This window comes from Gasterosteus aculeatus, chromosome 1 (genome assembly GCF_964276395.1).
Source record: "Gasterosteus aculeatus chromosome 1, fGasAcu3.hap1.1, whole genome shotgun sequence".
In the NCBI taxonomy this organism is placed as follows: domain Eukaryota; kingdom Metazoa; phylum Chordata; class Actinopteri; order Perciformes; family Gasterosteidae; genus Gasterosteus; species Gasterosteus aculeatus.
The window spans coordinates 21,062,238-21,077,760 of NC_135688.1; the positions used below are offsets into that span (position 1 = coordinate 21,062,238).

Consider the following 15,523-nt stretch of genomic DNA (forward strand, 5'->3'; position numbering starts at 1 on the left):
TGTTTTATGATGGTATCATGGTTTGTGAATAGTTTTCCAACCTTTTTTGTTCAAACTAAGTTTTGGTGCATTCTTGACTATTAAGGCGTTTGCAGGCCGAGAGAAAGCTGAAAACGCACAGAACACAAGAATGCATTGGTTAACAGTGTTTACATGAAACTAGCACCTCAGGAAAGTACATTTATCTGTTTTATGATGGTATCATGGTTTGTGAATATTTTTCCAACCTTTTTTGTTCAAACTAAGTTTTGGTGCATTCTTGACTATTAAGGCGTTTGCAGGCCGAGAGAAAGCTGAAAACGCACAGAACACAAGAATGCATTGGTTAACAGTGTTTACCTGAAACTAGCACCTCAGGAAAGTACCTTTATCTGTTTTATGATGGTATCATGGTTTGTGAATAGTTTTCCAACCTTTTTTGTTCAAACTAAGTTTTGGTGCATTCTTGACTATTAAGGCGTTTGCAGGCCGAGAGAAAGCTGAAAACGCACAGAACACAAGAATGCATTGGTTAACAGTGTTTACATAAAACTAGCACCTCGGGAAAGTACATTTATCTGTTTTATGATGGTATCATGGTTTGTGAATAGTTTTCCAACCTTCTTTGTTCAAACTAAGTTTTGGTGCATTCATGACTATTAGGGCGTTTGCAGGCCGAGAGAAAGCTGAAAACGCACAGAACACAAGAATGCATTGGTTAACAGTGTTTACCTAAAACTAGCACCTCAGGAAAGTACATTTATCTGTTTTATGATGGTATCATGGTTTGTGAATAGTTTTCCAACCTTTTTTGTTCAAACTAAGTTTTGGTGCATTCTTGACTATTAAGGCGTTTGCAGGCCGAGAGAAAGCTGAAAACGCACAGAACACAAGAATGCATTGGTTAACAGTATTTACATGAAACTAGCACCTCAGGAAAGTACATTTATCTGTTTTATGATGGTATCATGGTTTGTGAACAGTTTTCCAACCTTTTTTGTTCAAACTAAGTTTTGGTGCATTCATGACTATTAAGGCGTTTGCAGGCCGAGAGAAAGCTGAAAACGCACAGAACACAAGAATGCATTGGTTAACAGTGTTTACCTAAAACTAGCACCTCAGGAAAGTACATGTATCTGTTTTATGATGGTATCATGGTTTGTGAATAGTTTTCCAACCTTTTTTGTTCAAACTAAGTTTTTGTGCATTCTTGACTATTAAGTTGTTTGCAGGCCGAGAGAAAGCTGAAAACGCACAGAACACAAGAATGCATTGGTTAACAGTGTTTACATAAAACTAGCACCTCGGGAAAGTACATTTATCTGTTTTATGATGGTATCACGGTTTGTGAATAGTTTTCCAACCTTTTTTGTTCAAACTAAGTTTTGGTGCATTCTTGACTATTAAGGCGTTTGCAGTTTGCAGGCCGAGAGAAAGCTGAAAACGCACAGAACACAAGAATGCATTGGTTAACAGTGTTTACCTAAAACTAGCACCTCAGGAAAGTACATTTATCTGTTTTATGATGGTATCATGGTTTGTGAATAGTTTTCCAACCTTTTTTGTTCAAACTAAGTTTTGGTGCATTCTTGACTATTAAGGCGTTTGCAGGCCGAGAGAAAGCTGAAAACGCACAGAACACAAGAATGCATTGGTTAACAATGTTTACATAAAACTAGCACCTCAGGAAAGTACATTTATCTGTTTTATGATGGTATCACGGTTTGTGAATAGTTTTCCAACCTTTTTTGTTCAAACTAAGTTTTGGTGCATTCTTGACTATTAAGGCGTTTGCAGGCCGAGAGAAAGCTGAAAAGGCACATAACACAAGAATGCATTGGTTAACAGTGTTTACCTAAAACTAGCACCTCAGGAAAGTACATTTATCTGTTTTATGATGGTATCATGGTTTGTGAATAGTTTTCCAACCTTTTTTGTTCAAACTAAGGTTTGGTGCATTCATGACTATTAAGGCGTTTGCAGGCCGAGAGAAAGCTGAAAACGCACAGAACACAAGAATGCATTGGTTAACAGTGTTTACCTAAAACTAGCACCTCAGGAAAGTACATTTATCTGTTTTATGATGGTATCATGGTTTGTGAATAGTTTTCCAACCTTTTTTGTTCAAACTAAGTTTTTGTGCATTCTTGACTATTAAGTTGTTTGCAGGCCGAGAGAAAGCTGAAAACGCACAGAACACAAGAATGCATTGGTTAACAGTGTTTACATAAAACTAGCACCTCGGGAAAGTACATTTATCTGTTTGATGATGGTATCATGGTTTGTGAATAGTTTTCCAACCTTCTTTGTTCAAACTAAGTTTTGGTGCATTCATGACTATTAAGGCGTTTGCAGGCCGAGAGAAAGCTGAAAACGCACAGAACACAAGAATGCATTGGTTAACAGTGTTTACCTAAAACTAGCACCTCAGGAAAGTACATTTATCTGTTTTATGATGGTATCATGGTTTGTGAATAGTTTTCCAACCTTTTTTGTTCAAACTAAGTTTTGGTGCATTCTTGACTATTAAGGCGTTTGCAGGCCGAGAGAAAGCTGAAAACGCACAGAACACAAGAATGCATTGGTTAACAATGTTTACATAAAACTAGCACCTCAGGAAAGTACATTTATCTGTTTTATGATGGTATCACGGTTTGTGAATAGTTTTCCAACGCTTTTTTGTTCAAACTAAGTTTTGGTGCATTCTTGACTATTAAGGCGTTTGCAGGCCGAGAGAAAGCTGAAAAGGCACATAACACAAGAATGCATTGGTTAACAGTGTTTACCTAAAACTAGCACCTCAGGAAAGTACATTTATCTGTTTTATGATGGTATCATGGTTTGTGAATAGTTTTCCAACCTTTTTTGTTCAAACTAAGTTTTGGTGCATTCATGACTATTAAGGCGTTTGCAGGCCGAGAGAAAGCTGAAAACGCACAGAACACAAGAATGCATTGGTTAACAGTGTTTACCTAAAACTAGCACCTCAGGAAAGTACATTTATCTGTTTTATGATGGTATCATGGTTTGTGAATAGTTTTCCAACCTTTTTTGTTCAAACTAAGTTTTTGTGCATTCTTGACTATTAAGTTGTTTGCAGGCCGAGAGAAAGCTGAAAACGCACAGAACACAAGAATGCATTGGTTAACAGTGTTTACATAAAACTAGCACCTCGGGAAAGTACATTTATCTGTTTGATGATGGTATCATGGTTTGTGAATAGTTTTCCAACCTTCTTTGTTCAAACTAAGTTTTGGTGCATTCATGACTATTAAGGCGTTTGCAGGCCGAGAGAAAGCTGAAAAGGCACATAACACAAGAATGCATTGGTTAACAGTGTTTACCTAAAACTAGCACCTCAGGAAAGTACATTTATCTGTTTTATGATGGTATCATGGTTTGTGAATAGTTTTCCAACCTTTTTTGTTCAAACTAAGTTTTGGTGCATTCTTGACTATTAAGGCGTTTGCAGGCCGAGAGAAAGCTGAAAAGGCACATTGTCAAGTGTCTCACTTTTGTGAGGGTCAAACTGCAGCCCCCCACTTGAAAGGGCAGCTTGCTAAGAAGTGTAGACTGGATTCCACTCAATGACCAAGATTCGGACTTCTTTGCTTTCTTGCTTTTTATTTTTAAAATTGTCCAGGTCAAACCAGGTGAAAAACCTTGAAATACAAACATGAATGTAAGGTCAAAGAAATATAACCCAAGAAACCATAATCAATTCACATACCCAACATCACATACTTAATTTATAATCTACTGGAAATTAACCTCAAAATAAGTAGAAAGACAACCCAAATTTAAAGTATCCCACTACTAAATTAAATACATTTTTAAAACACTATTTAATGATGATTTTAACCTTTAAACTTCACCAGATTTTAACTCCGCTGAATACACACAAATCAAGTTTTATCCAATTACTTTTAGCTTGAATACTTTTTAAAACACATTAAATATATGGACATTTGATTTTGCATTTCATGCCATAAGTAGTCAGCCACTCAAAAGCTCACCGGCTCCTTCTTCAGCCTTTGCAAGCTTTATTCCTGCAGTCTCCTCTTTCCAAGCTCTTCAATCTCGCTTTCTCACACTGCTCGCTCTTCACTGTCCTGTGAGTGAGTGACTCCAACCCCCCTGATCACCAGATCCTCTCCACCTGGTGCATTAAAATCTCCGCCTCCAGCCTGAGAGACTCACCTAAACCTACCTCCCAGCCAGAGAGGGGCTCGGTCTGCAACTCAACTCAACACCTCCCACTCGATCTTCCCACGAGAACCGCTGGAAAGATCGCACAGTGACCTTGTGGTCAGAGATCCCCTTTTTGGCCTCCTGCCTGCTCCTCCACTGGCAGCAGAACCACCAATCGTCGAACGTCCCGATGAAGAATTGTGGACTGAACGTCCCTCCAGATGCTGGAGGCAAGATGCCTGGATGCTGATGTTGCAGGTCTCACCTGAGGGATACAGGAGCTTGTCACAACTCTGACTTTCACATCCCGTACTATGCCTCTGGAGTCTGGGTTGACACTTATAACCCTCCCAAGCTTAAAGTTACCCCTCAATGCATTTTGGTCGCACAGCCAAACAATATCTCCGTCTGCAACATTCCTCTGTGTAGTGTGCCATTTACTCCTCACGAAGAGATTAGGGCCGGCAAGTTGGCTCCAGGACCTCCAGAATTTGTTGACCTGGTGCTGCATTTCCTGAAGCCTCTTATAGGGGTAGCTCGTAAACACAAATGTTTTCCAGTCACCACTCGATGATGCCCGCCCCAACAGGAGTGCATTGGGTGTGATGTACTGCACGGTGTCTTCACAGCTCTGCACCCTGGCATCAATGGGGCGCTCATTCGACAGATTAGCAGCGAGCTGAAGTGTCGTCTGAAGTTTGCTGTAACTGAGCTCTGATTCTCTCCCCAGACTCTGGAACGCCTTCTTCACAATTCGAACAGCTGCTTCAGCAGAGCCATTTCGATGAGGTGAATCAGCCGGCTGGATTTCCCAATGCCAGCTGGTTCCATTTTGAGCTGAAGTTTCCTCCACAACAGGCCTATCCAAACCATCCAGAAACTGATACAACTCCTCCAGAACAGATTTGGCACCAACAAAATTGGTTCCTGGGTCGGACCAAATCTTCTTAGGATGTCCTGGAATTGCTGTGAACCTCTGATAAGCCATCAGAAAGCTTTCAGTCGACATGGTGTTGGCCAGCTCTGTGTGGATTGCTCTACTGGCCATACAGCAGAATACGACGCCCCAAACCTTCATCCGGACTCTCTTCTTCACATCATCCTTGACCAGATACGGTCCAAACAGGTCAACTGCCGTGAATTCAAATGGAGCCGCTGGCCTGGTTCTCTCTTGAGGCAGATCACCCATCACTTGGCGACATCTTCTAGCTCTGGCTTTCTTGCAAATCACACAGTTTTCAATGATTTTTTGAGCAATTCTCCGTCCCTTGATGACCCATGCTCTCTTTCTCACTTTCAGTAGAGTAGCAGCTGTTCCCTCGTGACCCCTGCTGTGAGCTTCACGAACCAACAATGTTGAAACCCAGGCACTGTAAGGTAAGAGGGGAACACTAACTCGGTCCTCATTAAAAGCCTGGACCCTCCCACCACAAACTAGTAGCCCCGTTCCTTCTTCTTTGAAGACTACCAACCGGTCCGTTGTGGTTGTTGGAAAGGTCACGCCCTCTTGTGCAGCAAGAAAAAGGTCTCTTAAGGCGTCTTGGCGCTCTGTTGCAGTGATGACCCCGGCTGATGAAACTGCCTCCCACTTTGGAGTCCCCAAGATCCTGCTTTGAGCTGCAAAGCACTTAGCTGCTCTCCAGACCTGGGCAACCGCTTTAACCAGGTGAGTCAGGTTGCTGAACCGTCCTTCATCCACCAGGTTTCGGACAGCAGCACCAGCAGGTGGTCTCCGACCCTCCAGGTCTGGTGGCCCTTTCTTCACCTGAGCTCTTGCGAGTACGGCAGTAAATGTTTTCTTTTGCATCTTTCCAACACTCTCTCTGGCAGTTGCGGATACGTCCTTTGCAGACTTAATTGGCCACTCATTTGCTGGTAAACTCAGGAACTCTGGTCCTTGCTGCCATGGTGAACCTTCAGCCAAATCTTTTGTACCAGCCCCACGAGTGATAATATCAGCAATGTTGAGCGTTCCAGGGATCCACCACCAATCCTGACGTTGCGTGCTGCCTTGGATTTCTCCAATCCTGTTGGCAAAGAAAGTCTGAAAGCCATAGCTCTCACGTTGAATTGCACCAAGGACTGTTTGACTGTCAACAAAGTGGTACCACTGCTTGACTTGAATCCGGCCATGTTGCTCAAAGTACTTTTTTAACCGGGCGGCGAATACTGCTCCACAAAGCTCTGACTTGACTGCTTCCCCCTTGTGGTCCAAAGGGGTCAACTTAGCTTTAGACTCCACCAGCCTCACCATGGACCCTTGGTTACAGGCCCACCGTAGGTACAGGACGGCACCATACGCATGCTCGCTGCCATCAGAGAAGGTGATTGCATCAGGTTCAGCCGGTGCACCTGCTGGCGTAAGGGCTCTATGAAACTTGACCTTACTCAGCTTGGCGTATTCTTCGAAAAGGCTGATGGCATCTTCTCTGAGCTTTTCTGATAGCGCAAGATCCCAAGTGTCTTTGCTGGTGCTACATTTGGGTTTGGCCTCTTGAAATGCTCTCCGAACCAAAATGGCCCCTTTCTGTTTCACAGGCGTTGTTAGGCCAATCGGGTCATATAGTCCAGAAACTTGGCTGAGTAACTCTTGTCGTGTCAATGGGTCTGGCGTCTGAGCTCTCACCTGCTCCAGTCGAAGGTCTTGGCCAAGTCTCATTTTCCTCTTCCTTCTTGAAAAGTTTATCCCAACCATTACATGAAGCTTGTCATCTTCCAGGGTGTAGCCAAGGCCAAGGGCTTTGTTGTCCTCCTCTTTGAGCTGATTCGGCAGAATTACAGTCCTTGGAGTAACCGCCTGGTCGTTTCCAGACGACTCCCTCCTACTTTGGCCAGTGAAGACCCATGGCTTCAACTCGAACCCTCCTGCTTTGAGGATCTGCTCCACATTTCCCGTGATGACTTTAAGTTGGTCCAAGTTATCATGAGAGGTCAAGAGGTCATCGACATAGCTGTCTTCCTGCAGCACTCGACGCTCTTCCTCAAGATGGCTGAACTGAGGGAGGTTAGCAGTCTCTCTCATGGCGAGTTGAGCGATGCAGCCTGCTGGCTTGTCTCCAATGTTAACTCTCGTGACTGCATATTCAGCCAGCTCTTCTTCCTCAGAGTCACGCCACAGGAACCTATGCAAATGCACCTCTTGATCTTCCAGCCACACTGAATTGTACATTTTCTTTACATCTCCTAAAGCAGCAAACCCTCCCCTCCGGAATTTAAGAAGCACAGCACGGATTGAGTTAAGGACGTCTGGGCCTTTCAGCAGGAGATCATTGAGGCTCACCCCTCTGCACTTTTGACTGCTGTTCCAGACCAGTCTTACCGGAGTTGTGACGGAGTGTGGGTTGGGTGCGATGAGGTGGCTAATGTACCATACTGGGCCAGTCCATTCACGAAGTACATCTTTGGTCAACTTCATTGCAGCCCTGCGCTCGACCATCTCGTGCACTTGAGCGGCATAGGCGGCCTTCCATTCTGGCTCCCTGGCCAGTTGCCTCTCAGTCCTCAAGAATGTGGCCTCGACTGCGCTTCTGTTGCTTGGTAATGTGGCTGGATCTTCCACCCAGGGGTACTTAGTGTGCCAGTGAGGCCTCTCACTGTGGTCATCAGCTGCTACATATGTGAGCCCGCTCTTTACCACCTCCAGCTCCCTTTCTTCAGCGAGGGTCATTTCTTTGCCGCCTGGCTGACAGTTTCCGCAACGACAGCCCCCACATCTCGGAACACAACCAGCACCAATGCTTTCCCATTTCCACCAGTCGATGAAACTGGATGTAGTAGCAGCACAGCTGGATATCTGAGGTTGGGCGGAAGTTGGGGCTCGCTGGCTTTGAGGAGGATGAACGGGGACTGCGCAGGTGTGTTCTTCATACTTTGCAGCAGCAGTTCTCATAGACCTGGCAAAGTGTGTCCTCGACGTATGGGCTGATACAGTGACCTCCTCAAACAGCTCAGGATGGGTGCCAGCAACTGTCTTCCCCATTGGTCCATCCCACAGTACGAGGTCCCCCACCGTTCGGATTTTCTGTGGAGCCAGTTGACCCTCCTTGTGACTTACAAGGAGCTGGATCTCTTTTGGCCTTGTCAGGTCGCTGAGCGGGACATCTGGGAAGAACTGTTGCAGTTTTCTGGCTGACACATGTCTGTGGATATCTGCAATGCGGTCTAAGCCGTAGCAAACCAGCTGGTGGGACTTGAGAGCGCTTCTTGAGGTGCCAACCCGGATTTTCAGGAGATACCGCTTTGTTTTAACAAAGACTTTCATGCCTCCCACCCCATGAACCACAAGTGTGATATCTTCACTTCTGAGATTGAGCCGACCTGCTGCCTCATGGGTGATATAATTGGTGTCAGAAGCTAGGTCGATCAGGGTCCCAATTCTCTGTCCAGCATTGGCTGTCACCTCCAAAAGCATCATGATGACGGGCCACTCCGCTAGGCCGCCCTCTGCCAGAAGACTTGAGTGACTCTTTGCGACGTGGGAGGTGCTTGTTGCTGTATTGCAGAATGCGTCTCGGCACTGTTGGGCCAATTCAGGGGAGAGCTTCCTGAATAATTCCTCCTGGGCTTCGGTGTAATCCCTCTTGTTGCCACCTCCCACTGCGCTGCCTTTGCTCCTCCTCTGGGCTGCGCTGCCCCTGGATGCTTCGGCATTGCGACACAGATAGTAGTGGTGGTCTCTCCCGTCCTCGCACTCAGGATTTCTGCACAGAAATGAGGTTTTGCAGAGATTATCATCATCATGGACCTCCAGACATTTCCAGCAGGCTCCCAGTTTTCGCACTGCGTCCTTCTTCTCTGTGAGCTTGAGCACACGGAACTTTTTGCAGAAGTACAGCTTCTTCTTATGCTTAATGTCCCCACAGACGATACATCCTGAGAGATGGCTACCTGACTGGTTTGCAGCCCTGGTTCTGGCTTGCCTTTGCTCAGGTCGGATTTCTTTCCTTGGCAGCTCTTCGTCCCTCAATTGGTCCAGCTGTTCATAGATGTTCTCTTGACTCTTGAGGAAGGTCAGAAGACTGTCAAAGCGTTTCTCTGGAGGAGCACTGCTCCTCTCAGCTGCATAGAGAAGCCACTCTTTCTTCAGTGCATCAGGAAGCTTGCTTTCGATTGCCTTTGTCACTAGAGGATTCTTTAAAGCACCGGTGTCACCAAGGTCACTCAGGTCTTGAAGGGCTTTTTCAACAGCTTGGATGAGCTCAACAATTTTCTTGGGCTGGTGACTTTTGACAGCTGGAAGTCTCTGGAGCTCCTCAACTATTTCGATGGCAATCGCCGTTTGGTTTCCAAACCGGTTCTCCAGGACCCGAAGAATGTCATCTGCTGTGTTATAGGACATCAATCGAAGATCTCTCATTATCTTGTCATCCAAACTGTCAAGAAGCTGGAACTTTTTTACTTCTTTTGACCCAGTAGGTTCTCCTTGCCTCTGAAGGGCCTCCCAGTCTCCTCTCCAGCGATGAAAGTCTCGCCTGATGCCAGTGAACTTGGGGAGGGAGGTTGGCTTCAGTCTGATGGCTGATATTGATGTCGGGTAGCTGATAGAAGCTGCACTCACAACTCTTTCGGCGTCTTCTTTAGCTTTTGCTCCAATGAACTCTGCCTTTTTGGACATTAACTTGGGAACGATCTGCTCGAGCTCTCGTACACGCAGCTGGAAGTCTTTCTGCTCGGCAGGAGGGGCCCAACCCTTCCACTTTGTGTGCAGCTCCTTCGCCCTCTTAACCAGTCCTTCCATGTAGTCGAACATGAAGTCAAAGGCCTCTTTATTTCCACCAGGTTCAAAGGAAATCACACTCTTTACTTTCTCCTCTGCAGCCTGTAGCGCCATCATCAGTTCCTCCTCCCCGAAATTAGCCCAGAGTGTCTTTCGAATGAGGTCCTTCAGCTCTTCCAATTTCATCTCACACTCGCTTGCAGTTTTCCCAATATCGGCCTTTTGCTGCTTGCTCAACCCGGGAACTTCATCAGGATCTGCGTCCAGCTCCACTTCTGCAAGGTACTGGGCCTCCACATCGTCATTTGCTTCCATGACTTTGTTGGCCTCAGTTATGAGCCTTTTGAAATGGTCTCTGAGCTCCTCTTCAGCCATTATGGCGTGCATCCGGACAATGTTGTTGGACAGCCGGGAGAATTGTCGCTTTGCAGACGTCCTACTAGCTTTAAGCTGCTCCAGTGACTTTGAGTCAGCCATCTTCCTTTTCACCAGGATTCGGTGTGGGAGGGGTGATCTTCAGTGTTACTAGGCCTCTGGACTTCCAGGCCTGGCCAGTTGCAGTTCAGGATACTTCGCTCCAGTCTTCGCACCAGTGGCGGTTTTTCACTGTCAAGTGTCTCACTTTTGTGAGGGTCAAACTGCAGCCCCCCACTTGAAAGGGCAGCTTGCTAAGAAGTGTAGACTGGATTCCACTCAATGACCAAGATTCGGACTTCTTTGCTTTCTTGCTTTTTATTTTTAAAATTGTCCAGGTCAAACCAGGTGAAAAACCTTGAAATACAAACATGAATGTAAGGTCAAAGAAATATAACCCAAGAAACCATAATCAATTCACATACCCAACATCACATACTTAATTTATAATCTACTGGAAATTAACCTCAAAATAAGTAGAAAGACAACCCAAATTTAAAGTATCCCACTACTAAATTAAATACATTTTTAAAACACTATTTAATGATGATTTTAACCTTTAAACTTCACCAGATTTTAACTCCGCTGAATACACACAAATCAAGTTTTATCCAATTACTTTTAGCTTGAATACTTTTTAAAACACATTAAATATATGGACATTTGATTTTGCATTTCATGCCATAAGTAGTCAGCCACTCAAAAGCTCACCGGCTCCTTCTTCAGCCTTTGCAAGCTTTATTCCTGCAGTCTCCTCTTTCCAAGCTCTTCAATCTCGCTTTCTCACACTGCTCGCTCTTCACTGTCCTGTGAGTGAGTGACTCCAACCCCCCTGATCACCAGATCCTCTCCACCTGGTGCATTAAAATCTCCGCCTCCAGCCTGAGAGACTCACCTAAACCTACCTCCCAGCCAGAGAGGGGCTCGGTCTGCAACTCAACTCAACACACATAACACAAGAATGCATTGGTTAACAATGTTTACATAAAACTAGCACCTCAGGAAAGTACATTTATCTGTTTTATGATGGTATCATGGTTTGTGAATAGTTTTCCAACCTTCTTTGTTCAAACTAAGTTTTGGTGCATTCATGACTATTAAGGCGTTTGCAGGCCGAGAGAAAGCTGAAAACGCACAGAACACAAGAATGCATTGGTTAACAGTGTTTACCTAAAACTAGCACCTCAGGAAAGTACCTTTATCTGTTTTATGATGGTATCATGGTTTGTGAATAGTTTTCCAACCTTTTTTGTTCAAACTAAGTTTTGGTGCATTCTTGACTATTAAGTTGTTTGCAGGCCGAGAGAAAGCTGAAAACGCACATAACACAAGAATGCATTGGTTAACAGTGTTTACCTAAAACTAGCACCTCAGGAAAGTACATTTATCTGCTTTATGATGGTATCATGGTTTGTGAATAGTTTTCCAACCTTTTTGTTCAAACCAAGTTTTGGTGCATTCATGACTAATAAGGCGTTTGCAGGCCGAGAGAAGGCTTAAAAACGCACAGAACACAAGAATGCATTGGTTAACAGTGTTTTCCTAAATCTAGCACCTCAGGAAAGTACATTTATCTGTTTTATGATGGTATCATGGTTTGAGAATAGTTTTCCAACCTTTTTTGTTCAAACTAAGTTTTGTTGCATTCATGACTATTAAGGCGTTTGCAGGCCGAGAGAAAGCTGAAAACGCACAGAACACAAGAATGCATTGGTTAACAGTGTTTACCTAAAACTAGCACCTCAGGAGAGTACATTTATCTGTTTTATGATGGTATCATGGTTTGTGAATAGTTTTCCAACCGTTTTTGTTCAAACTAAGTTTTGGTGCATTCATGACTATTAAGGCGTTTGCAGGCCGAGAGAAAGCTGAAAACGCACAGAACACAAGAATGCATTGGTTAACAGTGTTTACCTAAAACTAGCACCTCAGGAAAGTACATTTATCTGTTTTATGATGGTATCATGGTTTGTGAATAGTTTTCCAACCTTTTTTGTTCAAACTAAGTTTTGTTGCATTCCTGACTATTAAGGCGTTTGCAGGCCGAGAGAAAGCTGAAAACGCACAGAACACAAGAATGCATTGGTTAACAGTGTTTACCTAAAACTAGCACCTCAGGAGAGTACATTTATCTGTTTTATGATGGTATCATGGTTTGTGAATAGTTTTCCAACCGTTTTTGTTCAAACTAAGTTTTGGTGCATTCATGACTATTAAGGCGTTTGCAGGCCGAGAGAAAGCTGAAAACGCACAGAACACAAGAATGCATTGGTTAACAGTGTTTACCTAAAACTAGCACCTCAGGAAAGTACATTTATCTGTTTTATGATGGTATCATGGTTTGTGAATAGTTTTCCAACCGTTTTTGTTCAAACTAAGTTTTGGTGCATTCATGACTATTAAGGCGTTTGCAGGCCGAGAGAAAGCTGAAAACGCACAGAACACAAGAATGCATTGGTTAACAGTGTTTACCTAAAACTAGCACCTCAGGAAAGTACATTTATCTGTTTTATGATGGTATCATGGTTTGTGAATAGTTTTCCAACCTTTTTTGTTCAAACTAAGTTTTGGTGCATTCTTGACTATTAAGGCGTTTGCAGGCCGAGAGAAAGCTGAAAACGCACAGAACACAAGAATGCATTGGTTAACAGTGTTTACATGAAACTAGCACCTCAGGAAAGTACATTTATCTGTTTTATGATGGTATCATGGTTTGTGAACAGTTTTCCAACCTTTTTTGTTCAAACTAAGTTTTGGTGCATTCATGACTATTAATGCGTTTGCAGGCCGAGAGAAAGCTGAAAACGTACAGAACACAAGAATGCATTGGTTAACATTGTTTACATAAAACTAGCAACTCAGGAAAGTACATTTATCTGTTTTATGATGGTATCATGGTTTGTGAATAGTTTTCCAACCTTTTTTGTTCAAACTAAGTTTTGGTGCATTCTTGACTATTAAGGCGTTTGCAGGCCGAGAGAAAGCTGAAAACGCACAGAACACAAGAATGCATTGGTTAACAGTGTTTACCTGAAACTAGCACCTCAGGAAAGTACCTTTATCTGTTTTATGATGGTATCATGGTTTGTGAATAGTTTTCCAACCTTTTTTGTTCAAACTAAGTTTTGGTGCATTCTTGACTATTAAGGCGTTTGCAGGCCGAGAGAAAGCTGAAAACGCACAGAACACAAGAATGCATTGGTTAACAGTGTTTACATAAAACTAGCACCTCGGGAAAGTACATTTATCTGTTTTATGATGGTATCATGGTTTGTGAATAGTTTTCCAACCTTCTTTGTTCAAACTAAGTTTTGGTGCATTCATGACTATTAAGGCGTTTGCAGGCCGAGAGAAAGCTGAAAACGCACAGAACACAAGAATGCATTGGTTAACAGTGTTTACCTAAAACTAGCACCTCAGGAAAGTACATTTATCTGTTTTATGATGGTATCATGGTTTGTGAATAGTTTTCCAACCTTTTTTGTTCAAACTAAGTTTTGGTGCATTCTTGACTATTAAGGCGTTTGCAGGCCGAGAGAAAGCTGAAAACGCACAGAACACAAGAATGCATTGGTTAACAGTGTTTACATAAAACTAGCACCTCAGGAAAGTACATTTATCTGTTTTATGATGGTATCATGGTTTGTGAATAGTTTTCCAACCTTTTTTGTTCAAACTAAGTTTTGGTGCATTCTTGACTATTAAGGCGTTTGCAGGCCGAGAGAAAGCTGAAAACGCACAGAACACAAGAATGCATTGGTTAACAGTGTTTACCTGAAACTAGCACCTCAGGAAAGTACCTTTATCTGTTTTATGATGGTATCATGGTTTGTGAATAGTTTTCCAACCTTTTTTGTTCAAACTAAGTTTTGGTGCATTCTTGACTATTAAGGCGTTTGCAGGCCGAGAGAAAGCTGAAAACGCACAGAACACAAGAATGCATTGGTTAACAGTGTTTACATAAAACTAGCACCTCGGGAAAGTACATTTATCTGTTTTATGATGGTATCATGGTTTGTGAATAGTTTTCCAACCTTCTTTGTTCAAACTAAGTTTTGGTGCATTCATGACTATTAAGGCGTTTGCAGGCCGAGAGAAAGCTGAAAACGCACAGAACACAAGAATGCATTGGTTAACAGTGTTTACCTAAAACTAGCACCTCAGGAAAGTACATTTATCTGTTTTATGATGGTATCATGGTTTGTGAATAGTTTTCCAACCTTTTTTGTTCAAACTAAGTTTTGGTGCATTCTTGACTATTAAGGCGTTTGCAGGCCGAGAGAAAGCTGAAAACGCACAGAACACAAGAATGCATTGGTTAACAGTGTTTACATAAAACTAGCACCTCAGGAAAGTACATTTATCTGTTTTATGATGGTATCATGGTTTGTGAATAGTTTTCCAGCTTTTTTTACTCAAACTAAGTTTTTGTGCATTCTTGACTATTAAGGCGTTTGCAGGCCGAGAGAAAGCTGAAAACGCACAGAACACAAGAATGCATTGGTTAACAGTGTTTACCTAAAACTAGTACCTCGGGAAAGTACATTTATCTCTTTTATGATGGTATCATGGTTTGTGAATAGTTTTCCAACCTTTTTTGTTCAAACTAAGTTTTGGTGCATTCATGACTATTAAGGCGTTTGCAGGCCGAGAGAAAGCTGAAAACGCACAGAACACAAGAATGCATTGGTTAACAGTGTTTACCTAAAACTAACACCTCAGGAAAGTACATTTATCTGTTTTATGGTGGTATCATGGTTTGTGAATAGTTTTCCAACTGTTTTTGTTCAAACTAAGTTTTTGTGCATTCTTGACTATTAAGGCGTTTGCAGGCCGAGAGAAAGCTGAAAACGCACAGAACACAAGAATGCATTGGTTAACAGTGTTTACCTAAAACTAGCACCTCAGGAAAGTACATTTATCTGTTTTATGATGGTATCATGGTTTGTGAATAGTTTTCCAACCTTTTTTGTTCAAACTAAGTTTTGGTGCATTCTTGACTATTAAGGCGTTTGCAGGCCGAGAGAAAGCTGAAAACGCACAGAACACAAGAATGCATTGGTTAACAGTGTTTACATAAAACTAGCACCTCGGGAAAGTACATTTATCTGTTTGATGATGGTATCATGGTTTGTGAATAGTTTTCCAACCTTCTTTGTTCAAACTAAGTTTTGGTGCATTCATGACTATTAAGGCGTTTGCAGGCCGAGAGAAAGCTGAAAA

At 43.0% G+C, this 15,523-nt stretch overlaps 1 protein-coding gene across 3 annotated transcripts; it reads right to left on the reverse strand.

Moving 5' to 3' along the window:
* Positions 1–3,583: 3,583 nt before the first annotated feature.
* Positions 3,584–11,248, reverse strand: LOC144409958 (uncharacterized). 3 transcript variants are annotated; one of them, XR_013468065.1, is made up of 2 exons: positions 3,996–11,248; positions 3,584–3,641 (listed from the first exon to the last, which is right to left on the reverse strand). XR_013468065.1 is itself a non-coding variant. In XM_078105038.1 (2 exons), exon 2 carries the CDS (start codon positions 10,361–10,363, stop codon positions 4,289–4,291), a length of 6,075 nt encoding a protein of 2,024 aa, XP_077961164.1. In that variant the 5' UTR covers positions 10,364–10,657; positions 11,012–11,248; the 3' UTR covers positions 3,584–4,288. The 3 variants fall into 3 exon arrangements, 2 of the variants coding, with proteins under 2 accessions (XP_077961164.1, XP_077961165.1); XM_078105038.1 differs by having other exon boundaries at positions 3,584–10,657; positions 11,012–11,248; XM_078105039.1 differs by having other exon boundaries at positions 3,584–4,435; positions 4,537–11,248.
* Between the last annotated feature and the right edge of the window lie 4,275 nt (positions 11,249–15,523).

Coding starts and splice junctions, on each gene's coding strand:
- LOC144409958 (XM_078105038.1), bottom strand. CDS start 10,363: ATGGCTGACTCAAAGTCACTGGAGCAGCTTAAAGCTAGTAGGACGTCT.